The sequence below is a fragment of the Cervus canadensis genome, chromosome 28, assembly GCF_019320065.1.
Source record: "Cervus canadensis isolate Bull #8, Minnesota chromosome 28, ASM1932006v1, whole genome shotgun sequence".
In the NCBI taxonomy this organism is placed as follows: Eukaryota; Metazoa; Chordata; class Mammalia; order Artiodactyla; family Cervidae; genus Cervus; species Cervus canadensis.
This window is the reverse complement of record NC_057413.1, coordinates 22,809,801-22,836,361: the sequence shown is the minus strand read 5'-3', so window position 1 is coordinate 22,836,361 and position 26,561 is coordinate 22,809,801. Positions and strand designations below refer to the sequence as shown.

The 26,561-nt window shown below is 40.6% G+C and overlaps 1 protein-coding gene and 3 non-coding genes across 4 annotated transcripts; all 4 read right to left on the bottom strand.

Annotated features, from left to right (window-relative positions):
* On the bottom strand, positions 1 to 74 carry TRNAI-AAU. Its single transcript has one exon. It is a non-coding gene; the product is annotated as a tRNA-Ile (tRNA).
* A 2,113-nt stretch (positions 75 to 2,187) lies between these two features.
* POM121L2 (POM121 transmembrane nucleoporin like 2) lies at positions 2,188 to 5,630 on the bottom strand. Its single transcript, XM_043450742.1, has one exon. It carries the CDS (start codon positions 5,551 to 5,553, stop codon positions 2,464 to 2,466), a length of 3,090 nt encoding a protein of 1,029 aa, XP_043306677.1. The 5' UTR covers positions 5,554 to 5,630; the 3' UTR covers positions 2,188 to 2,463.
* A 1,770-nt stretch (positions 5,631 to 7,400) lies between these two features.
* On the bottom strand, positions 7,401 to 7,472 carry TRNAM-CAU. Its single transcript has one exon. It is a non-coding gene; the product is annotated as a tRNA-Met (tRNA).
* A 4,133-nt stretch (positions 7,473 to 11,605) lies between these two features.
* Positions 11,606 to 11,678, bottom strand: TRNAK-UUU. The gene has a single exon. It is a non-coding gene; the product is annotated as a tRNA-Lys (tRNA).
* Positions 11,679 to 26,561: the final 14,883 nt, after the last annotated feature.

Genomic DNA, 26,561 nt, shown 5'->3' with positions numbered 1-26,561 from the left:
TGGCCCGTACGGGGATCGAACCCGCGACCTTGGCGTTATTAGCACCACGCTCTAACCAACTGAGCTAACCGGCCACCTGGTGTTTGTCCTGTTCCTCTTTATCCAATTAAATAAAACTGAAACGAAATGGTTTCTTCAAATTCTTGGGGGCAGGAGGCTGGGAATGCCAGGAGAATAACGAACACAAAAACCCAAACAACCAAAAACTACAATTAATTTTTTAAATCTTCACATTGTTCCTATTTCACTCTTCCCCCATCTCGGAGTTACGAAAGAAAAAGAGGAAAAAAAAAAAAAAATTGGCTTCAGTGAACTGTACTTCTTTGGGGCCTGGCTCAAACTATTCGGATTGTGGTTGTTAATCAGGCAATTACCACAATAGAAGGTGTACCTGTCTTGTTTGTTGGTGTCTCCACAGTCTACCACACATTTCCAGCCTCCAGTCTGTCCCCATTTGATTCCTTCCTCACAAGGCAACTAGAGCAGTATAAACCCAAACTTGTGTTTTTCCTAACTTAAAATCTTTCCAGATCCTGTCCTCTCCCCTGACATTTGGAAGGCAGGGAGGGAGCACTCTCCTCAGGTGAAGGGGGGCCCTGTCCTCGCTTCCTTGATTTCCACCCCGAGTTTCTTCTGTAAACTCTTTGATGTTTAACACAATAATTAAAGGGGAGAGAAAACAGGAAAAAAAAATCTTTCCAGGATTCTCCACTGTATTTGGAACCCTATCCATACCGCTGGACATGGTTTATAGCATATCTATGATCTGCCCCTGCTTCTCCCGAAGTTTGTCAGACTCCTTGAACAGTTATCCCAACAGATCTGCTCTGTTTTCTGGATGATCCTGTGCAGGTATTTTGTCTTTGGTCTGTGATACCCTTCCCCAGTTTATTCCCAGAATACACACCTTAAAACAGAAATCAAGTTCAAAGACTTCTTTGGTAAGATGAACTTCTGTCTTCTGCTTACATTCCCCTAGCCTTTGTCACTTGTTTTGAAATCACTGGCTTACTGACCAATCAACCTGCTAAACTATTATCTCCAAAGCAGGAGTTTCCATCTCCTCTGAATATCTGGTGCAAAGCATAATACAGGACATATAGCCATCACTATATAAATGCTAAATTATCATGTAAAGAGTGTAGAAAAGGTCTCATACTTTTCCTCTTATCCCTCCCCACTCTATAAGACAGAAATCTTGGATTGTGGAATGTCTTTAAAAGGTGAAATGGCATGAATATTTAGAGTCATTTATACCTGGGTTAGAGTTCTAACTTTGGTGATTTGCTGTAGAGAGGGATAAGTGAGCACAGACTTTGGAGCCAAGAGGGTTTAAATCCCAAATCTAACCTTTACTAACTGGTTGAGATTGGGCAAGTTTCTTAGTATCTCTCTGCCTCAGAATAGACATGAGTTGGATAGCAATTCCTATACCATAAACTCATTTCAGCAATTTACTTTTATTGTATCACCCAATTTAAAATTATTTTTCCAATTATGTCTCTTTCAAGGTATCCATAAAGCAGGAGATAGATGTATTCAGGGAATCATTCTTGCCTTTTTTTCATTAGGATGATAAGTGCTAAGGAATATGTTGAGGCTTACTCATAGACCTCCCATTGGTTATGTACTTTTTCTCTTTTTTTCTCAGGTCCAAGAGTTTTACTGCCCTACCTACCCCAGCTAGGAGAGATGTGAATGTTAAGGGTGACTATATAAGGTATTATACAAATTAAAACAAAAAATGAAGTGTAAGCTTTGGTTCCCTAACTGAGCATTTCTGGCTTATACTGGAGGAATCATGACCTATGGTGTAAAGAGCAGAAGCAAGATTGCACCACTGTGTCCTTTTCTCTCCAACCCTCCTGTGGGTACTCTCATGGGTTAACCACTGATCCTCAAGGAAAAGTTGGATTCAAGGTCAAACTGCATTAAAAGCTTCTCCAAAAATATATAAAAATTAAAAAAATAAAAACTTCTCCAAAAACCAATTGAGGAACAAAGGTGAGAGAAATGAGGACTCGGTCGCCCTGGGGAATCAGATAAAGGAACCACTTCTTTGGGCCAAATAAAAGAAGGCTGAGATTTACAAAGAATCTATTCCTCCTCCCAGAGTGGCAAGAGGGCTGTACTTGTTGCCTCCCTGTCATGTTGTTCCCAGAAAAAAAGCAGGAGGCAGTGTCTTGATTGAGCTCATCCTTGACACAGAAAGGAATGGGCAGGGAGGGGAAGGCAAGGCTCTGTTCAGTTCCAAAGGTTTAGTTCCACTCAGTTCCATTCTGCTATTATCAGTGATACTTTAGTCTTTCATTGTCTTCTAGAATGTAGATTAGGACTACAAGGTGAATGTGCAAAAACTCTCACCTTAGATCTCAGGTATTTTTGCTGTAGAGACTTAGAAGATGCTGAGGCAATTCACTACGCTGAGGTCCACATCACAGTATAAATGGCAAGGAACACAGGTTATTTCTTATGGGAATGATGCCTTCGAGAATGCCCTTGCTCCCTATTCCTTGAGGTTTTTGATTTTGTGCCAATGGAAAATGATGGGGCTGGCGATCTGAAAGATCCTTTTCCAACAGAGCCCTGGGGAGGTGAAGAATGCATCCCAAAGCCAAAACTGCTGCCTGCCTTAACTGGTCCAAGGACAGGAGCACTCTGAGCAAAGGGATCCATGGAAGGGCCCCTAAACATAGCTTTTCTTGCAGAAATGTTGGCCCTCCCCAAAGGAAAAGGTGTGCCCTGGCTGGCCAGACCCTGGTTTTTTTGGCCCCAGCCTTTACCCAAGGGTGTGATGATGCTAGTTGTCCCACTTGGCACTGCTCCAGTGCTGAATGCTCTGGAGTTGGAACTCATGTCTGGAGCAGTCACATTGACCCCAGTCTCCCCACAGTCCATAGGGGTTACTAATCCCCCAAAGTCAAAAGGTCTTGGGGCTGTGCTACCAAACACTGAGCCACAAGCCCCAGTCCGGCGGGTTGGGGTAACAACTCCAAAACCATTTGTATTAGCCTGACCAAAGGGAATAGCTATTGGAGTGTTGTTAACATCTGGCCGGAGGTTGGGAGGGATGCAAAAGGTGGAGGCTGATGGTGCCAAACCTCCAAAGGCTGACTGAGTGGGACTGTTGAAGGATATTTGAGTCAGAGTTTGTGCTGGGGTTGAGGATGCCACTGTTGAGTTTCCAAAAATGAGAGAGCTACTGAAGCTTGGGCCAAGGGCTGGTTGGGGGGCTCCTTGCTTCAGCCCATATGCAATCCCAAATGCAGGCTGGGGAGTTGCTCCCAGGGATAATGGGAAGGGTGACCTTGGGCCTGACCCCAAGGGAATTGTGAATGCTGAGGTTGCACTGGAGATCCTGGATGATAATGCAGGCTGATTGGGGTTTCCTAGGGCTGAAGTGGACAGAGAACTAGCTCTAATATTGGCAGTGCTCCTGGTAGGGGATATTTGGACAGCACTGGGAAGAACCTGGCTAAAGATAGTGACTGTGTGTACAGTAGGAATGGTAGGACGTTGGCTTGGTGGCAAAATGAAGCCTGCAGCTGGGGAGAAACTGGCCTTGAAGGCACAGGCAGCCCCAAGAAGGAAAGTGTGGCAAGTGGAAGGGATGGAGTAAGTGTTGCCCATGGTACTGGTAACATTCACTACACCAAAATCCAAAGGTGGCTTAAAAGAGTCTTTGGATGTGCTGGCTGGTGTGGTGGACATGACTACAGAGGTGGCCTTGACCAGGCCATGGAAGAGATGGGTAGAAGCAGGGGTAGGTGGAGGAGAGGCCTGCTTGAAAGAAAAAGGAGCTATCATGGGGATAGTTTTAAGTGGTCTTACACTGCCAAAGATAGGCCTGAAAGTGGGAGTTAAGGTACCCGGAGCTGAAGATGGAGCAGCTGTGACTGAAATTCTAGAGTATAAGGAGGTCCCAGTCTCACTATTGGGTGGGAGCCCCAAAATGGGTTTTGACATGTAGTCAGCAGAAGCTGCAACAGGAGGCACATCTTCTGGATGGGGAGCTGGGCTGCTCATCAGTCTAAATGAAGTACTTTGCGCAGTGGGGGCTGTAGGGATAACAGCAGATGAGTCTAGGTATGCGGCAGCCTGAGAAGTCGAAGGTAGCTGTGTGGTGCCAGTGACTGATGATGTGGGAGAAACAGGGGTCAGATGGATGAAAGTAGCTGGGGGTTTTGAGTCTGAAGAGATGCCTGAAAGGGGCTCTGACTGTGAGCACCCAAGTGGGGCTTGCAGGCTTGCTGTTGTCAGAGGTGAGTGGGCTGCACTGATTACCTCTCCAGTGGGTTGTGGGAAGGCCGGTGGACCTGGAGACTTCTGTAACTTATTTAAACTTTCCAACTGAGGATCAGTGCCCTGGGTTGGAGCTGTGCCTGCAGAAGGCAGGGTGAGAGACAGGGAAGGCTGAATAGCAGACCTAGTCTCAGGGACAGAGTCTGTGGTGATCTCAGTTGTATTCTCTCTGGTTTTGTTGCTCGATTGGAGTCCAGCTTTCTTCCCTAAGGCCAGGTCTTCAGGGACTGGATGACCAAGCTGGGGAGGTGGAATGAGAGACAGCAGGTTTTCAGGGCTAGATGGAAGCAGTGGAATCTGATTTTGCTGTCCAGAGCTGTCAGATGTTTCTGGGGACTCGTCTGATACCAGTGGGAATGGAGAGTGAGACTGATGACCTTTTTCTTTCTTTTTTACTGGCCACTCTGGTATCTGGAGTGATGCACTGGGAATACTTTTCTTCCAAGATTCCGAGAAATCTCGAGAAGAGCTGTAAGAGCTTGTGATAGCATTTCTTTTGGAGTTAAGGGAGTCGCCTGTGTGTGTGCTGGTCAAGGAGTCCATGGAGGAACAACTGGGCCTCTTATTCAAGCTGTGATCTGAGCTCCAAGGGTTGAGGCTTCTCTTCAGAGGCCCAGGCCTGGGCACAAAAGAATTGAGGACTCCGTCTTTCACCAGAGGTTTAAATGCAGATGGTCTGGTCTCTGGAATACTTCTCTTACAGTCAAAGATCTCATGAAACAGTGGTTCTTCCAACCTCACGTTCCCCTTCTTGCACTCTTTGAGGGCCCTCAGCACCGTTTCCTTTGCACAAGGGTCTGGGAGCCTCTCAGAGGGCGAGGACCCTGCAGAGTTGATTACCTCTGCTGGGGAAGCGGAGGGGGGGACTGTCCGCTCAGGAGGAACGATCTTGATGGTCACCGGGCTCCATATTGCCCTGGGGTGCCGCAGAGACCAGATACTCCGCTGGGAGTAACCTTCCCACCAGTCTGAGGGAAGAGGCCCCATGATGGAATTCTGGCATCTCTTCATGGGAAAGCGCCTCCAAGCCTCATTGACCATCCACACGGTGGGGTTGGAAGGAACCCAGTCCGGCGGCCTCCTCGCAGGTCTGTGTCGAGGGGCAGGGTGGGCACGATGGACGTGCTGAATCCGGTAGACTTGATGAAAGGACTGAGTTGGCCGGCGGTTCACTGGCCTCTCCGACAAGTCTGTGCGCCCTTCTGCTGGGGATGATGGCGAAAGTCCCAGCTTGCCCAGGTAACTGCCCATGCGGATCAATGAAGCGGAGTCGGTGACTTGGATTTAGGGTTTCCGCTCCCGAGGTTTCCGACGACCCAGCCGCGGTCGAAGTGCGCAGTGTTCGGATGACGGTTGGCATCCCGGCACGAGGAAAGAGCAGGGGTCTCGGGGCGCTCCACATCCTCCAGGTCCGGCATCCGAAAGTCAGCAGCCTGTGAAAACAGGACACGCAGGATGTCGGCGGTCGGGGTGGCCTGCTCGGCTATTTTGAGGCAGAGGCTGGACGCTCGGGCCTCTGATCTCTCCTCTCCAGGTTGCAGCGCGCGGCAGGCGGAGAGGGATTGGAGAGGAAGCGCGCTGCCGGAGTTCACCCAGGCACGCATAGCTAGAGCTGTGCCGGCGCGGAGTCTCCAGATTCCCGCAGCGGCCGGCGGGAAGGGTCCTGGCTGCGGGCGGCGGGCGGGATCCATGCGCCCTCCTGTTCCCTGGAGTCGGAGTAATGAGTGCAGTCCGAGCCCCGCAGGGTGAGTCGGGGTGGGGGAGCTCGCGGGAGCGCAGGACTGGAGACTCGGACGCGAGGACCTGTGCAGCCCAGACTGCATTCTTGGCGCCAGCGGCCGGAAGCAACTCAAGTGGGATTTGCTGGGTGAGGATTCCCGCACTTCTTTCCTTTGCCTTTTCGTCCCTGCAGCCAGTAGGGGTCAGTCATTGCCTCCTGGATGACAAACTCCAGACTTAGCCTCCCGGAGACTGAATCCGGCTCACCCTCCGGTTGTTCGTACTGCCTCTACAGGCGGGGTCTCGAGGCTTCGGACTGAGCCAAAGGGATTACCTGTCTGCCAACCCGGAACCTGAGCGCCTCCGCAGGCACCCGGCTTAGTCGCTAGCTCAGCCACCCAGACTATCTCTTCATTGTCGATCCTCACCTAGCCCAGTGCGGTCGAGGCTTTTGGAGGGGAGCAAAGGAGTGGGAGATTTAATTTGAGGCTGAATATTCAGACTAAGTCAGGGTGAACTAGAGGACTAACATTTTGAGAAATTAAAAACAACGTTTTAAGATTTCTAGAACAACTCTTAATAATGTAATTGGCATGGATTGAAGACAACTCTTTGAAGAAAGATTATTTCAAGGTTAAGTTACGGAACTCGGAGAGAGGGCTCCCTTCAAAACCCACACCGTCCAAAAATGGGTCTAGACATTTCCCATTTCATTGATCTCTTTCTCCTTGAACTTGCATTTTTATAGAATCTTATGCCAATATAATGTATGTTTACGCTTAAAGTCTTTATTCGACCATCCTAGTATACTAGTCTGTACCAAACAAGTATGACCATTGAAATCTGAAATTTTAATATTTAGTGATACCACAAATCTGTTGTAAGTAAATTTGGGGTTTAATTTATATTTGCATTTACTAATAGAATGCAATCAATCAAAACATCTTAAGTAGATAATAAGTTGAAAAACCTCTTTACTGGAAGATGTAGCAGAAGCAAATACGGAATTTATCACTTCTTTCTCGATGAGGTCGCATACAACATATAAGACCACCTCGACAGAAAGAATATTTCCAATTGCTCTTCTGCTGGACACCAGGGATGGAAGGAATTTTACAATTCGGAGTAGTGTGCCACTTCAGATAAGAAGAGTTTTGGAATTGCCTAGTGGGAGAATCGTGGGATTTTAAAGTAAGGCGGGAAACAACCCAAACTAAAGGATTATCAAGCTCATGAATTTTTATTGATTAAACATGGAAGATGTAGAAATTGACTTGGTTTCTGTTCTTGTATCCTGGTTGGAATAAGTTTAGCGAAAATCGGTTCAGTTCAGTCGCGTCCGACCCTTAGCGAAAGCAATCATATATAAAAAGACCCCTTAGCAGAGGATGGTTTCGATCCATCGACCTCTGGGTTATGGGCCCAGCACGCTTCCGCTGCGCCACTCTGCTCACCTTCTAATCATTGTTACTGTTTTTCCTTTCAATGATTATATCACCGTTTGTTTTATATATATATATATATATATATATTTTTTTTCCTTTCATTCTGATGGTTTCCGCCTCCCCTCTCTCTCCCATACACATAGAAGATCCGCTCTTCCGTAATCAGATGTCCTCGGATCATCACCTCCAGATCTGCAGTTTCCCAATCTGCCGAAGAGTGACCAAGCTTATCAATGTACCCCCTCCCCAGCACCTTTCCCCCTTCCCGAAGCCTCTATGTGTGTATGCACGCACGCGAGCTCAGCCATGTTCAATTCTTTGCGACCCCACGGACTGTAGCCCACCAGGCTCCTCTGTTCATGGGATTTCCCAGGCAAGAATACTGGAGTGGGTTGCCATTTCCTTCTCCAGGAGAATCTTCCCGACCTAGGGATCGAGCCCACATCTCTTGAGTCTTCTGCATCGGTAGGCGGCCGCTCACAAAGAGCAGAGGAAGCGCCCGCGGAGCAAAACTCGGGATGGACCCTTCTCCGGGAGAATCTCGAAAATCGTGTAGCCAACTCTGGTGCCATCAGACAGGAATCGTGTTAACCATCTCCTGTGTTGTTTGTCGAAAATCTCACAGACAATCCTTTGAATAAAAGATGCTTTATTCGCTTGCAATGGGGCAAGATTTTCACAAGGACAGTGCGCCTGCAATAAAGTTAACTCAATTTGTTGCTCAAATTATTACACGGGGGTCACAATTTCGATTGCATCTCGTTTGGGGTCGTTTCGACTTACAAAAAAAAAAGATTTTTTCTTCTTTCTTTTTTTTAAAGATAGGTCCTTCTTTTTGCCGTGTTAGAGAGCAGACCTTTGGAAAGTTCCTGAACACAGCTCTTGTTTGTAGCTGCCTTTGTGAGGACGCTAGAGAGGGCCCATCTAGAGGTAAAAAGCCCTTCATCTTTAGTACTGTAAGCTGAAGGCTTCTCTGATATATTAGACTGGACATTTCCACTCTCATTTCATTAGTCAAACTAAGCCACATGGCCAAGTCCATGAAGAAGAGAAAGTATGTATGTTATACAATAAATACATTATTCCAATGAAATAATAATTACAAATTCACATGAAATTATTATAAATACTTATAAATTCTCATGAAGTTGCAGAGATAATGTATTGAGGTTTCGTGTATCAATAGTTCATTCTTTTTTTTTTTTTTTTTTACTGTTGAATAGTGTTCCATACTACTATGGATATACCAGTTTTTAACTTATTCACCTATTAAGGAACATTTTGGTTGTTTTCAGGTTTTGAGCTATTACAAATTAAGCTTCTATAAATATAATGTACACAGTTTTGTATGGATATAAGTTTTCATTGTTCGAGGATAAATGCCTAGGAGTGGAATTGCTGAATTGTATGGTGTGTTAAGTTTAGTTCTTTAAGAAACTGACAAACTGTTTTTCAGAGTGGTTTTACCATTCTACATTCCCATATGCAATGTATGACAAATCCAGTTTCTCTGCATTCTTGCCAACCTTTAGCAGTTGTTACCATTTGTTATTTTATCTCTTATAATAGGTGTGTAGGGATATCTCATCATGGTCTTTATTTATATTTCCTAAATGACTAGTGATATTGAACATCTTTTCATGTGCTTATTTTCCATTTGTATATCCTCTTTGGTAAAATGTCCCTTCAAGTTTTTTGCCCTTTTTCTAACTGGATTGTTTGTTGTTTTAAAAAGGAGTTTTGAGACATCTTTGTGTATTCTAGATATGTTTTTGTCAGATATGTTATTTGCAAATATTTTCTCCCAGCCTATAACTCTTTTTTAATTTTCTCAGCAGTCTATTGCAGAGTGAAAGTTTTTCATTTTGATGAAATCCAGTTAGTCAAGTTTATCTTTTATGGACTGTGTGTTTGGTGTTATGCTTACTGCCTCTCCATCAAGCACCAGGTCTCCCAAATATTCTCACATTTTCTTCCAAAAGTTTTACAGTTTTATATTTTATTTTAAATCTATAAAGCATTTTCAGCTAATTTTAAAATAAAATATGAGATGTAAGCTGAGGTTTGCTTCTTTTGCCTATAGATATCCAATTCTTGTTCCATCACTCATTTGTATCCGACTCTTTGTGACCCCATGGACGGCAGCTCACCAGGCTTACCTGTCCTTCACTGTCTCTGGGAGTTTGCTCAAACTCATGTCCATTGAGTTGATGATGTCAACCAACCATCTCATCCTGTCATTCCCTTCACCTCACGCCCTCAATCTTTCCTAGCATCAGGGTCTTTTCCAGTGACTTGGCTCTTCACATCAGGTGGCCAAAGTATTGGAGCTTCAGCTTCGGCATCTGTCCTTCCAATGAATATTCAGGGTTGATTTCCTTTAGGGTTGACTGGTTTGATCTTCTTGCTATTCACAGGACTCTCAAGAGTCTTCTCCAGCACCACAGTTAGAAAGCATCAGTTCTTTGGCATTTAGTCTTCTTTGTGGTCCAGCTCTCATATCCGTACATGACTGCCAGAAAAACCATAGCTTTGACAAGACAGATCTTTGTTGGCAAAGTTACATCTCTGCTTTTTAATATGCCATCTAGGTTTATCATAGTTTTTCTTCCAAGGAGCAAGCATCTTTTAATTTGGATTAAGTGGGTATCCAATTGCTCTCCCACGATCATGAGAAAAGAGTAAGACTTTTCTTCCTCTACTGAGTTGCTCCTGCATTTTTGTAAAAAAAATAATTTAGATGTAGTTGTATGTGGTGCTTTCTGTATTCTCTATACTGGTTCTATCTATCCCTCTTCCAATTAATGTATACTCTTTATTACTGTAGCTATACAATAAGTCTTGAAATCATAAGAATGATTTCTTCCACTTTATTCCTGTTTTTCAGAATCATTCTAGTTATTCTAACTCATTTGATTTTCCACATAAATTTCAGAATAGTCATGTCTATAGCTACAAAAAAAATCTTTCCTGGATTTTGATAGGAATTATATTAAGTTATATTAAACTTGTACATCAATTTCAGGGGAGTTGACATCTTTGCTATGTTGAGTTTTGTGATCAATGAACACAGAATCTCTCTCCATTTATTTAAGTCTTTGTTTTCATCAGAATTTTGTAGTTTTGCTGTTCCCAGAAGGCACATGTTCACATGTTTGGGTAGATTTTTATCTAAGTGCTTCTTTTTTTTTCTAATTGTTTCTTTACTTAAAAAAAAAAACACTGTATTTTAATTTTGGTGTCCATTTTTTATAGAAATACAATTGATTTTTCTATTTTGATCTTGTATTCTGTGACTTTGCTAAACATACTTATTAGTTCTAGGAGGATTTTTGTTTGCTTTTAGCTCCTTAAGATTTTCTATGTAAACCATCATATATTCTTCAAATGGAAAGTACAATCCTTCCACAGAGATGGAGGGAGGAAATGTATATTTCTGAAGAAAAATACAATCCACTGAGTAAGAAAATGTATCAACACACAATTGGACAAAATTGCAGAAATGGATGGTAAAATATGTCAATATTTTTGGGTAGGGTGAGCATTTCACCTAAAGATTATATGGCAGTATTTGTGAAATAACTTCCTACCATTTATGTTTATCATTAGCATGTGACATTACCATGGCTTAGTGCAGGGCTTTCCCATCTACTAAGTAGCTCAGTTGTGAGAGAGAATAACTGAAAATCTAGAAGTCCTGACCCAGTGAATACTTTACTCAACAAATATACTTTCCAGTTCCTTTTCTAATACACCCTAGTCTAAAGGGATAGCTTTCTTATATTTCATGGGCTGTAAGCATTTTATTGGAGAAGGAAATGGCAACCCACTCCAGTACTCTGGAGAATCCCATGGACAGGGAAATCTGAAAGGTTACAGTCCATGGGGTCACAAAGAGTCAGACACGACTGAGTGACTTCACTTCACTTAACCATTTTATACTGTGTTCCTCGCGAAGAACTGCTAAGATCTCCTGCTTAAAACACAATATCAAATCTCAGCTACTGGTTAAGGTTGAAGGTAACTGACTTCTTGGTGTTTCCTTACTCTAAGCAGGTGAAAGTGGTCAAAGTTTAAGCCAAATTTTCCTTGGGATAAAACATCAGTATGCTCTAATACAAGAAAGCACTTAAACTTCCCGCCTTTACAGGGACTTGAACCCTGAACCCTCAGATTAAAAGTCTGATGCTCTACCAACTGAGCTACCCAGGCTCTAAGACTACTTGGCTTACTTTGTTTCCCTTGTACACTTCAATGACTTTGGGGGCATTCTTAATCCCCTAGGGAAAGGAAATGGCAATTCATTACAATATTCTTGGAGGCAACCCATTCCAATGTTCTCAAAAACCTGGAGGGCTACAGTTCACAGTGTCGCAAAGAGTTGGGCATGACCGAACTCACACACACACACACAGACACAAGATAATTTTGACAAATTTGACATTCCCCCTCACATTTTTTCCAGTGGACATTTAACATTTTTATTCATAACTTTCTATTTTTGCTGAAGGATATAATGACTTGTATCAAAGGAATTTTAAAACTATAATAACTTAACACCTACCAACATCTATTGGCACTAGGGGTAAAGAACCCGCCTGCCTATGCAGGAGATGTAAAGAGACATGGGTTCCATCCCTGGGTAGAGAAGATCTCCTAGAGAAGGGTCTGGCAACCGACTCCAGTATTCTTGTTTGGAAAATCCCATGGACAGAGGAACCTAGCAGGCTACAGTCCATAGGATCACAAAGAGTCGGACAGGACTTAAGTGATAGCACGTGCACAACATCTATTGAGAGAGAAAAGAAACCTCCTATTTCCTTCTGTTTATTATTTCTATTCCGTGTCTCTCACAGAACTTTATCCCAATACAACCATATTTTGCATTTAGTCTTTTCTTGATCTTCCTACCATGCTTCTCTGTACCAAATATAGGTATAAATATTGAAATTTGATGTTATTTTCTTTGAATATTAAAAATACTTCTTGTGGATTGTGCTAATCTGCATCTGCTTACACATAACCAAGGCATAATAAACAGATAATAGTTTGAAAAACCCTTTAATGGAGGAGGTAATAGAAGTAAATGTGGAATTTGTCATCCTCCCTCCTCCATGAAGTTGTATACAAAATCATATTGGGACTTCTCTGGAGGTCCAGTGATTAAGACTTTGCCTTCCAATGCAGGAGACACAGATTCCAGGAGCTAAGATTCCATATGCCTCACCGCCAAAAAACCAAAGCATAATATGGAAGCAATATTGTAAATACAATAAAGACCTTTAAAATGGGCCACATTTTTTTAAAAAAGCAACAACAATAACAGTTTGAAGGATTCAGTTTTTCCAGTTGTTCCCATGATGGGAATCAGAGAGGAGAGCACCCCAAGGCAGTGTGTTACAGTCAAATGTCTTAATTTATCAGAATTGTCTTAATTTATCAAGCAGAAGGCTGAAAATTTTCCATGGAAGGTGAGAACATGGGACTTGAGTGCCACACTTCTATGGTAGACTGATTCTCAGAGAGACGAATTTTAGAAAAGTAAATATCTTAGGAAAGGTAAAATAAGTAAGATTTGGAAGTAGATTTAGTTCAACTGTTTGAATATAGTTTAACAATGGAGTTGCTAGAAAACTTGCAGCTAAGGTTGGTTCCAATACACTGATCTCTGGCTTGTCCAACAAGCTTCAGTGGCTCCACTCTGCTTATAAATGGATGTGCCCTCATTGATATTCAATTGTTCAGTTCATTGATATTGTTATTGTTCAGTCGCTAAGTCGTGTCGGACACTTGTGACACCATGGACTGCAGCACACCAGGCTCCTCTCTGCTCCACTATTTCCCAGAGCTTGCTCAAATTGCTGTCCGTTGAGCTGCTGATGCTGTCTCATTCTTTGCCACCCCCTTCTTTTGCTTCCAGTCTTGCCCGGCTTTCCAATAAATTTTCCAATAAATTTTCCAAAAATTTATTTTCCAATAAATCAGCTCTTCGCATCATGTGGCCAAAGTATTGAAGCTTCAGCTTCAGCTTCAGCAACAGTCTTTCCAATGAATATTCAGGGTTGATTTCCTTTAAGATTGACTGATTTAATCTCTTTGAAGTCCAAGGGACTCCCAAGACTCTTCTTTAGCACCACAATTCGAAAGCATAAATTCTTCAGCACTCAGCCTTCTTTGTGGTCCACAGCTCTCACATCCTCACATGACTACCGGAAAAACCACAGCTTTGATAACAAGTCATAATCCTATATATACTAAGAAAATAAGCCACTGATTTAAAAAATACAACATAGCTTTGACTATAGTGCAGACTTTTGTCGGCAAAGTGATATTCAACTGCATTACCACAAATGGTTTTTCAAACATAAGAATGATTTCTTTTATTTTTTTCCCATGTCTTTTTCCTTCCTTCTCCTAACTCTTCCCTTTTCTTGGACTCTTTTCTGTCCTCTTGAGAACCAGATGGTTCCACCAAGTCTGATCTTTCCCATTCTGCCAAATATTCAGTCTCTGACCTGCTTCTTCATAAGTTTGTCTGGGCTCACAGGAGGAATTGTAGAGAGAACCAAGGAGGGGCCAATGGAGCAAAGCCATAAGGAAACTCACTTGAGAAGAACCTATCAAAAATCTCAAGAGATTTTTCTTTGCCTGCAAGGGAGCCAGGTTTTGGGGAATTCCATTTCTGATTGGACAATGTTTGGATCCATTTTGACAGGGACCAGGAGTTCCTATGTTTGAAAACAGGATATTTGTTTCTGAAACTGATCTCAGGGAATAGGGCTTTTGTAAGTCCCTGCACACAAAGGCTCCTGTTATTGGAGGCTGCCTCTGAGCAGTACCTTCCAGAAATTACAGTGCTAGATGCTGATTTAAGATTTTCACACAGAAGTAACTAGAAGCCATAAAAATATTGCCCACTGAATTCAAATGTTAAATTTCTCCAATTTAACTTCCCTCCAAATGTCTGAAGTCCCTCCTCTGACAGAAGGGTAACGGTGACAGAGGAGTTGAAGTGGAAGGAGGCAGGGGAATTCTTGTTTCATGTCTTCTTGCTTTTGAACGAGGAAGTTGCATTTCCTCTGGAATTCCTTCTCCGTTTCCCATTTGCCATTCCCTACTCGTCCTTTGGATCTCAGTTCAGACATTACTCACTACCTTCTGGAACTTTTTGCTGACTCAAGACTGGTTTAGAAACTCCTGAAATATACCCAGAATTCCTGATATTATTTCAGTCCCATCAATAGTGTTTATTACATGTTGCATTATAACTATCTCTTGTATGAGTCTTCCATTAGCATGCCCAGGGTTTAGTCTTTAAATACCACATATATGCAAAAGTCTTTCCATCTTGGACTGCTCCCTCAAACTCCAAATTCACATATCCAGCTGCCTTCTTGACAAGTATTTTATACTTAACATTGCTGAAAGCTGAATTCCTAATCCTCCCCCCAAACTTTCTCTTCACCAGTCTTTCACATCTCAGTTAAAAAAAAAAAAAAGAAAAGAAAAGAAATAGATGAGGAAGCAATGGAAACAGTGATAGGCTTTATTTGAGGGGGCTCCAAAATCACTGCAGATGGTGACTGCAGCCATGAAATTAAAAAACTCTTGCTCCTTGGAAGAAAAGTTATCTGGGCCTCAAGGGGCCCAGATACGTGACTAAACATTATTTCTGCAAATAAAAAAAAAAAAAAAAGAAAGAAAGAAAGGAAAGTTATGACCAATCTAGACAGCATATTAAAAAGCAGAGACATTACCTTGCCAACAAAGGTCTGTCTAGTCAGAGCTGCGGTTTTTCCAGTAGTCATGTATGGATGTGAGAGTCTAAAGAAAGCTGAGCGCTGAAGAATTGATGCTTTTGAACTGTGTTGTTGGAGAAGACTCTCGAGAGTCCCTTGGACTGCAAGGAGATCCAACCAGTCCACCCTAAAGCAGATCAGTCCTTGGTGTTCATTGGAAGGACTGATGCTGAAGCTGAAACTCCAATACTTTGGCCATCTGATGTGAAGAGCTGACTCATTTGAAAAGACCCTGATGCTGGGAAAGATTGAAGGCGGGAGAAGGGGATGGCAGAGGATGAGATGGTTGGATGGCATCACCTACTCAATGGATATGAGTTTGAGTAAACTCCAGGAGTTGGTGATGGACAGGGAGGCCTGGCATGCTGCAGTCCATGGGATTGCAAGGAGTCGGATACGACTGAGCGACTGAACTGAACTGAACTGGAAAAATAACCCCAAAACTACTCTATTTGTGTAGGCATCTGTGAATCTTTGCTTTTGCTCAGATCCTACATCTCATCAGCTCCACCTTCAAAATATATTCATAATCCAACCAGTTTTTACTATTTCCACTGCGATCATACTAGAAAATTTATCAATCTCTCACCTAAAGTTTTGCAATAGACCCATCACTGGCCTCCTGCTATTAACCTTGCCCCTTTCCTGTCTATTCTAAACACAGAAGTAGTGCAAAATTCTCCAAGTGTTCAAAACTCTCCAAGAGTTTCCCTTTTGTCCAGTAAAAAAGTCAAAGCGCCTCTAGCGGCATGTAAGAGCTCTCCCTTCCTATCTTACCCTCCCCTTTAGCTCCTTGCTTTTCCTCAAACAAGTCAGGCATACTCCTGCCTCATTCCTTTGCACATGTTGTTTCTTTTGCCTAGAAACACCTTTTCGCAAATACTCATTTGCCTAACTCATTTCCTCATATCCTTCAGGTCTGCTCAAATACCACTTTATTAGTGAAGTCTTACCTGTTCAACATGCTTAAAATTACAAAACATTACAAAGAAAAAAGCCATCCCTATTATCTCTTCATTCAGACATATATTTTTTCATTCATACTTACCACCATCTACTCATACACATTTTACTTATTCATTGGTCTGTATTTTCCATTACAATGCAGACCCCATGAGGATAGAGTTTTGTGCATTTTGTTCAGAGATACAATCCCAGTATCTAGAGGAGAACACGTCAAATAGCAGATCCTCAACATTTTGTTGAATAAATGTTGAACGGTCTACCGGGGTACAATAAATGAGCTTTTTCACAGGTGGATGTGCAAGCAGATTTCAAGAGTTTAACCTTGAAAGAATACAGGAATGGTTTGTTCATAGATAAAGGTTCTGAATTCCATTTATATACCTCCTTGTTGTAGTTATGTGTATAAATTTGAGTTGCTAACCATGGGTCTTCTGTTTAATTATGCTATGCACAGGCACCGTTGCTAGTCAATATTTGTGCAAAGACTTAAAGCTTGACCCTGCAGTTAGGACTAAGCATCTCCAACTTCTAATCCCATCTGGAGAGCTGCAGATGTTCATCTGTGTAATCACTAGTTATTCCAGTTTCCAAACCTTCAACTGTCCAGGAATAAAGCCTGACTCCTGAGCTACTGGAGCTAAGGATGAATGAAAATAACACGTGAGGCTACAGGGGAATGGGAACCTCTTCTAAAGAAGGTACACTTTCCTATAAGGCTTCTGAATAATGCTTTTAAGAAATTGTATTTATTTGGTTGTTTTGTATTTTGAAAAGATAATACACTCATAGAGTTCAGATAAAGTATAAATAGTTATACAGTTAAAAGTTTCCTTCCCATCCCTGTTACTCAGCTACCTGGTTCCTACTTTTTCTCTGTCTTTCACAGGTTTCTACTATTTGTTATTTAACTAATTTGTTATTTAACTTTCTGGAGTTTCTTTATTCACTTATATGTGAATATATAGATTCATATGTTTGGGGTTTGCTTTTGATGCCCACAACATATTTTGGGAATCTTTACACATTGATGACATAAAAGCTTCCTTGTTTGTCTTTGCTTAGTTTTACATTTTGTTGCAAAATAAAACACACAGAGAAGTAAGTAGAATCTTATTTCTGCATCCATTGAGATGATCATATGTGTTTTTTTTATTTTTAAAATAATGTTAATATTCTTTTTTTTGGCTGCACAGCTTGTGGGAGTCTAGTTCACTGACCAGGGATCAAACCTAGGCCCCCTGCAATGCAAGGATGGTGTCCTAACCACTGGACTGTCAGAGAATTCCCTCCTTAATAGGATTAATTTGTGTGGATTGAATTTATATTCTTCAGCCAACTTTCGTTCTTTGGATAAATCCAACCTGGTAGTGTTGTATTATCTTTCACACTTTATGGCTAGACAGTGGGTCAATATTTTATTCAAGAGTTTTGTATCTATGATCATGAATGAGCCTGGCTTCAATTTTCTTTCTAAATATTGTCCTTGTCAGATTTTTGTATCAAGGCTATACTAGACACAGAAAGAGTTGGAAAGAGTATATTCTCTTTTATACTCTAGAAGAATGGAACAGTTCTTTCTTTACTGTTTGACCGAAGCCTCTAGTAAATCCATCAGTGCCCAGAGCATTTGTTTTCAGGAAAGTTTAAATTATTGATTTAAGTATATTCCAATAAACCTGACTTCAAAAAATGTCCTCTGGCAAGTTACATTTCCAGTCGATTTTGGATTCAGGGCCACTGGTATTATCATCATCATTTGATAGAAAGGATATCTTGTACTCTTTCTGAGCCTACCATTTTTGACTGATTTCAGTAATTTATGATTTATATCATCAAGTTCACAACATAATAGTTCACATATTAGTGTACAATCTGTATAATATACTGTAATAGCATACTACAATAACTATTGTAGTATATTGTTGTATGTTATATACTATACTATATATTATAGTATAAGTTATTATAACTTGTAATTAATATTATATATAATAATGCTATGTAATAACAATAGTAAACTTCCCACAAAGTGTCTGGCACCTTTCATATATCATCTTACTTAATCCTTAAAGTAACTCTTGACAGGTAACCTGTCATTTTCACAGATGAAAGATCTAACCCTAAGAGGTTAGAGTATTTGCTGACCAAAGTTTATATGACTTATCTGTTGAGAACTGGGTGCCTTTAACAATTTTCCATATCAACTCCCTCAAATGAGCATCCCATTTCTCAAGGGAATGTGTCAACTATTTATATTTTTTTGGTTTTCCTATTTCTTATTAAATTCATTCCTAAATATTTTATATTTCTATTGCTATTGTGAATAACGTCTCTTATCCTTTACACTTTCAAATTACTGTTAGTACAGTGTATGTGTGTTTTTAGTACTGTTAACTTTATTTTGTAACTGCTCACAAACTGTGTGAATATGTCATGCATCTGTTCTGGTGAGAAAGTTTATGATTTTATAGTTCTTAAAAGGATACATAAATTCAGAAATGCTTATACATTGCTGCCTGAAGTCCAGGTTTTCTCAAAATTTGTAGCAAGTCCATTATCATTTATCCTTACATGGGAACAATCTGCTTAGACACTGAAACAAACACCAGACTTTGCAACTCAGTTCAGTTCAGTCACTCAGTCGTGTCTGACTCTTTGCAACCCCGTGAATCGCAGCACACCAGGCCTCCCTGTCCATCACCAACTCCCGGAGTTTACCCAAACTCATGTCCATCGAGTCAGTGATGCCATCCAGCCATCTCATCCTCTGTCGTCCCCTTCTCCTCCTACCCCCAGTCCCTCCCAGCATCAGGGTCTTTTCCAATGAGTTAACTCTTTGCATGAGGTGGCCAAAGTATTGGAGTTTCAGCTTCAGCATCAGTCCTTCCAATGAACACCCAGGACTGATCTTTAGGATGGACTGGTTGGATCTCCTTGTAGTCCAAGGGACTCTCAAGAGTCTTCTCCAACACCACAGTTCAAAAGCATCAATTCTTCGGCGCTCAGCTTTCTTCACAGTCCAACTCTCACATCCATACATGACCACTGGAAAAACCATAGCCTTGACTAGATGGACCTTTGTTGACAAACTAATGTCTCTGCTTTTTAATATGCTGTCTAGGTTGGTTATAACTTTCCTTACAAGGAGTAAGCGTCTTTTAATTTCATGGCAGCAATCACCATCTGTGGTGATTTTGGAGCCCCAAAAAATAAAGTGTGACACTCTGGACCCCTCAAAACCATATACTGAAGAAGTTCCATAACTGAATTTTTTTCTTTCCCTAGATAGTGAGTTCAAAATCATAGGCTTTTAAAATCAATCTTCGTATTTTCAGGCCACTGTTGTATAACCACAGGAAGAAGTCAGACAACAGGCCAACCAACTTTTCTAGATGTTATGAATCTCAAAATTTATTCTCATTCATATGAGAATATGAATATGCACACCTTTACATATTTAGGTGTGCAAATAACAAATGCACTTCCCAATTTCATCTTTTCTTGATAATTTCCCCAAAACATGTTTCTATTTCCTTTTTATCTAGGACATGATGGCAACAATATTCAATATAGTAGAAAATGTTGAGAAAGTTACATTGCAAGATTAAGTTTGGGTGAATTCTAAGAAAGCAAGTTTATATACCAACAGTTTGATTTGTTCTTTGAGGGGATTTTATCCAACATCATATTCTTAAGTTAAGATCCCAATCTTCCTACTGCAATAATTCATGGTATCTATACTATTTTATCTCAATATTCTTCAATATTCACAATGTTGAATTTGGAAGAACCAATACAAAGGTAACAAACAGTATATATGGCATGTGGCCTATATTTTCATTGCATCACACTTGATGTAAATAAGTCAAAATTTAAGAACCACATCTACAGAAGCCTGCATTTTTAATAAAAACAATAAATGTGGATATTAAATATCAGTTAATCAGGTCTTCCAGTTTTTCAGGTGAGTAAATGAAGGTCTAAAGAGGTCATGCAAAACAACTTGTTACCCCAAAATAACTAATAGACCTAGTTAGTAATAGAACTGAATTAGAATCCAGGACTTGCCAAACCCAGACATGTGCTCTTTCCACTAAACTATGTGGTCATTCTAGGAAATTGATAGTTTTCACAGTTCTCTTGGTTCCCTGGGAAAGTTCTCCATAGTAGTCAGACTTGCCAGGCATTCAGAGCTTTTCTCTACATGAAGTTTTTCAGGTTGAACAAAAAAAGAATTTTGTCTAACAGATTTCCTTTTTTTGTATATGTATATGTATATTTGCCTTCTCTCCACTATGAATTTTCTGGTGTTCTGTAAGATATGTGTTCTTGCTAAACACTTTCCCATATTCATTACATTTGTCGAGTTTTTCTTAAATATGAGTTTTCTGATGTTTTTTAAGGTCTATCCTTCAGCTGAAGGCTTTGATACATTTATTGTATTCATAAGTTTTCTCTCCAGTATGAATGATCTGATGTTGAATAAGGCCTAAGCAGTAACTAAAGGCTTTTCCACATTCATTACATTTGTAGGATTTTTCACTGATATGAACTTTCTGGTGATTTGTGAGGTCTGTATTCTGACTGAAGGCTTTCCACATACATTACATTTATAAGATTTCTCTTCACTGTGAGTTATCTGATGTTGAATATGCCCTGAGCAGTCACTAAAAGCTTTCCCACATTCAGAAGGTTTCTCTCTGGTATGAACTCTCATGTGTGAGGGATGAACTCTGGTTAAAGTTTTCCCACATTCATTACATTTATATGGTTTCTCTCTTGTATGACTTCTCTGATGTTGAGTAAGGTATGTACTTCTGCTGAAATCTTACCCACATTCCCTTACATTCATAGAGCTTCTCTCCAGTGTAAGTTCTTTGATGTTGAGTAAGAGCTGAGTAGTTACCAAAATCTTTCCCACATTCACCACATTCACAGGGCTTCTCTCCAGTGTGAGTCCTTTCATGTTGAATAGACAGAACAATCACTAAAGGCATGCCCACATTCATTGAATTTGTATGGCTTCCCTCCAGTATGCATTCCCTGATGTTGAATGAGGCCTGAACAGTAACTGAAAATTTTTCCACAGTCATTACACTTAAACAGTTTCTCTACAGTATGGGTAATATGATGTTGAATAAGACCTAAGTGATCACTGAAGGTTTTCCCACATTTGTTACATTCATAGAAATTGTATCTCATATTAATTCTTTGCTGTTGAGTAAGGTATGTACTATGACTGAATATCATGCCATATTCAGTACACTCAAAATGTCTTTCCCTTCTATGAATTCTCTGATGTTGAATAAGGACTGCGCAGTAACTGAAAACCTTCCCACATTCATTGCATTTATAGGGCTTTTCTTCAGCATGATTCTCTTGTGATTTGTTAAATGGGAACTCTGGTTAAATCTCTTTCCACATTCATCACATTTATGAGGTCGTTCTCCAGTATGATGTGCATGATGTTGAATGAAAGTATGAATGAATGAAACCTCTCTGAAGGTTTTCCCACTACATTTATGTTTTCTTTAAATCACATTTACTTTGTATAATTAAATCTGAGTTTTGTTTGAACATATTTCCATGTGTACCACATTCATGGCAATGCTCTTCAATAGTATCACTCTGCTCTGAAACAAGTATTGATGTTTCATTGAAAATTTCCCCAATTCATTATGTTTTGTATTACTTTCTTTGGCAGAAATTTTCATGAAGGTGACTAATCTTTTCCCAGATATTTCTCTTTGTTTAGGTGCTGGTTCTTAAATTGGCCTCCAGGTTTCTCCCAATATAATCTTTCTCTTTGCAATTTCTTCCATTTTTTTTCCTTCAGAGGAATCTTTGAAAATGTCCTGCCGCTCTAGTGTTGATTTCCTGGCTCTAGGTCTAGGCTTCCCATCTATTAGACATAAAAATACAAATTCACTATGAGTCCAGTGCTAGGAGGGGAAAAAAAGCTACTATATTGGAAACAAGATAATGAAACTGAAAATACTCAGAATATTTCATATGGGGAAATGTGGTATATTAATCTAAGGAAGGAAGAGATGGAAAGGCTACTGGTGTGAAAGGGCATCATTTAAGAATAATGTAATCAAAGAGAATGAAGTAATCAGCCTGTCAGATGGGACGATTAGAGAAAAGGCTAAACTATAGAATTTAGAGGAGAGAAATATGCAAATGAGCACAGATTAAGAAAAGAAAAACTCTTATCAAAGAAAGATGGTGTTTTAGGAAATCTTCTGTGACAAAACTATTTAAGCAACATTTAAACTATTATCTCAAAGGCTACTAAGAGGTATTTAAATGTATTTCAAATAAACTTTCCCATTAGATTTGGAATTTTGAATTGCACAAAGCAAGAGTTTTACCTAATCTCTCTTTATGAATGACTGCTAATGTTATCACTTTACCTTTGATGTAAGAAGAGCAGAAACTAGGTCTAAAAGGAAAAAGACTGAAAAAGGGGGAAGTTTATTCCTTTGACACGGAAAATAATTCTTGGGATTTTCCAATGACAAAACTGCACTGTTGTTGTTGTTGTTTTTTAATTCTCAGTTAAGGATAAAAAAGCAAGAAACATTAAGCTCAGAGAACAAAGGAGGGATTATATATCAGCATATCTAGTAGTCCTTCACTATAGGTTCATACTTAGGAGTGAGTACTAATATGTTGAGTGAAAGCTAAGTGGTTTTGTGTAAAGACATGATGAATAATAGGTTTCACTGCAGGATTACTGGGCAGGGACCTGGCTATTTTATTATGAAGTGAAAGTTGCTCAGTTGTGTCGAACTCTTTGTGACCCCCTGGACACTGTAGTCCATGGAATTCTCCAGGTCAGAATCCTGGACTGGGTAGCTGTTCCCTTAGAGGATCCCCCAAATGTTGGCACTTATAGTCTTTTATTTTGGACTGATCAGTTTCCCCACAATGAAATACTTCAACCTTCTACTTGGAAAAGGTATTATCAACCAAACTTGAGTCTACCTGCCTGTGCTCAGTAAAGCTAATTTATTGACATCGGGCTGTAGTGAAGAAAAAGTACAGCATTTATTGAAGGGTGCCAAGCAAGGAATCCAGGTAGCTAGTGCTCAAAAGGTCTGGATTTCCGGATGACTTGGCTTTCAGGGAAGGTTTTTAAAGACAAGGTGAGGGAAGAGGGTTGTGGGGTGTGTGATTTTTGTAGCCACACATTCTGGGAAACAAACTCACTCAGGACAATGCAGATAGTGGAGTGCAGTTTATTACACCAGTGGGTCCAAGGTAGAGTCTCCTCTTAGCCAGGGACTCTGACCAGCATTTGTGAAAATCTTTTATACCCCATGTGTACATGTCCAAACCCACCACTCCAAATTCCTTGAGACTTACATAAACAAAGGAAGGGTAAATACAATCCCAATAACCCCATCATTCATGTGTTATGTGCTCAAACAGTTAAACAATTGGCCAATAATCAATAAGCCCGAGGTTACACTCCTATAGGTACAGAAAAATTTATGGCCTGTCTGGAGGCAGGGGTGATTAGTGTATATTTTCTGTTAGGCAGTAAGTAACCGGGATACGATCTTCAAGGTTCCCCTGTCTGGAGGGGGTCTTATCCTTCTGTTGTCGTTTCCATAGGCACGAAGCACAGAGTTCAGAGTCCACTGGAGAGGTGGTGAGCGTGATCAGCATGAACAGGCTGAAGATGGAGTCCAGGCCTTATGAATTCCCTCTTCATGATCAGCTTGTACATGCTTCTGATTTGTTGGTGGTGAGGTAATTGGGACAAAACTATTTAAGCAACATTTAAACATCATCAACCTTCTGGTTCCAAATGGTCTGGGGTCTATGTGCTTGTGGGCAGCATACAGTTAACTTCTGCCACCTGGGGAGTTTCAGTTTCTACAAAACAGCTCAAAGGATACATCTCAGAATTATCCACAGCCCTTGAGGAGGAACTAAAGGTCCTTGACTTTTTTTTTAATGGCTAAACTATTACCATTTTGTCTTGCTTGACTGTTTGCCTTTCTTTCTACTTATTCATTTAGATGAAATTTACTTTCTAGAACTTGGAGAAGGCCAGGAAAATAAAGTTTTTCTACAAACAAGAGTCAGGCAAAGGATATGAAGTGGGAAGGGTCTGTTTGGGGAAGACCCCATAGGATCCTGCTAGGTTATAAGGGGGTGGGATGTAGAAGTCTGATGGCCCATGTTCTGAACCAAGTGAAAGGAAGAATTTGTGGAGTAAGGGTCTCCCTATTCAGTATGTAGATTTTCACTGAAGTGTCTATTTTCAATGTGACCCCTAGATCCAGGAATATAAAAAACAAGCATTAAACATGAGAAATTAATGATTTTATTAACTATATTCCTAATATTCAACATTAATTCTTCATTGTAATAGTTTATTATTGCTCCTTCTGTCCAAAAAGCCCTTCTTTCTTTGTTTTGCCTAATTCTTGACCATACTTTAGAGTCTCACTCAAATCACACTAGTCTCATGACATTCCTAACTCCCTAGTTTTCCTAATCTCCCACAGTACTTACTGTACTGTTTTAACTTTTAATTTTAGCACTGAAAAGCAGTGGCTTATATTTATCTATTTTTCAAAAATTCTATTGGAGTATAGTGCTTTACAATGTTGTGCTATTTTCTGCAGTACAGCAAAATGAATCAGCTATACATATACATATATCCCCTCTTTTTTGGAGAGACTGTCATGCAGAGTGAAGTAAATCAGAAAGAGAAAAATAAATATCACATATTAATGCATATTAATGGAATTTAGAAAAATGGTAAAAAAAAAAAACAGAAAAGAAAAATGGTATAGATGATAGATAAGCCTAGTGTTTGTCTATTATCTCATTTTTGCATATGCTGTCTCTTGAGTTATTGTTCCATGGTTTGGAAGAAATGAAACTCATTAATTTTTTGGTTTTATAGCTAATATTCCTTGAGTTTATGCCAAGCTGATTCACAATATAACACAGTTAATTCTCCTAAAGGGCCTATGAAGTGAATAATAGAATCTCTACTTTAAGGGAGGTTCAGAGTACTGAGTCATTTGCTTAAAGTCACACATTAAGCCAGAACTTCAGAGTCCAAGCTCTTTATCTCTACTGTCCTAGGAGGAAGTAAGATGTAATATAAGTGATAAAGGCTAAAGTTATGACCAACCTAGACAGCATATTAAAAAGCAGAGACATTACTTTGCCAACAAGGGTCTGTCTAGTCAAGGTTATGGCTTTTTCAGTGGTCATGTATGGATGTGAGAGTTGGACTATAAAGAAAGCTGAGCAAAGAATTGATGCTTTTGAACTGTGGTGTTGGAGAAGACTCTTGAGGGTCTCTTGGACTGCAAGGAGGTCCAACCAGTCCATCCTAAAGGAGATCAGTCCTGGGTGTTCATTGGAAGGACTGATGTTGAAGCTGAAACTCCAATACTTTGGCCAACTGATGCAAAGAGCTGCTCATTTGAAAAGACCCTGATGCTGGGAAAGATTGAGGGCAGGAGGAGAAGGGGACAACAGAGGATGAGATGGTTGGATGGCATCACCAACTCAATGGACATGAGTTTGAGTAAACTCCAGGAGTTGGTGATGGACAGGGAGGCCAGGTGTGCTGCGGTCCATGGGGTTGCAGAGCCGGACATGACTGAGCAACTGAACTGAACTGATTGTTAAGTTGGCAACACTACTCAAAGCAGGTTCAATGTAGTCCCTGTCAAAATACCAACAATGTTTTTCTACAGAAATAGAAAAGAACCATCCTAAAACACATATGGAATCTCAAGGGACCCTCAAAACCAAAACAGTTCTTGAAAAAGAACATATTGGAAGAATCATATTTCTTAATTTCAAAATTTACCACAGAGTTACACAGTGGTAATCTCAAAAGAGAGCCGAGGAAAAACCAAAAAAACCTTCTCATATGTATCAGTGGAATTTTCAACCAGTGTTAACACTATATAATTGGAAGAGGACAGTCTTTTTTCAACAAATAGAACTGGAGAAACTGGATATCCACATACAGAATAATGAAGTTGTACCCTTGAAAGAAAGTGAAGTTGCTCAGTTGTGTCCAGCTCTTTGCGATCCCATGGTCTGTAGCCTACCAGGATCCTCCATCCATGGGATTTTCCAGGCAAGAGGACTGGAGTGGGTTGCCATTTCCTTCTCCAGGGGATCCTTCTGACCCAGGGATCAAACCCAGGTCTCCCGCATTGTAGGCAGACGCTGTCAGTTCAGTTCAGTTCAGTTCAGTCGCTCAATCTTGTCCGACTCTTTGTGACCCCATGAACCGCAGCACACCAGGCCTCCCTGTTCATCACCAACTCCCGGAGTC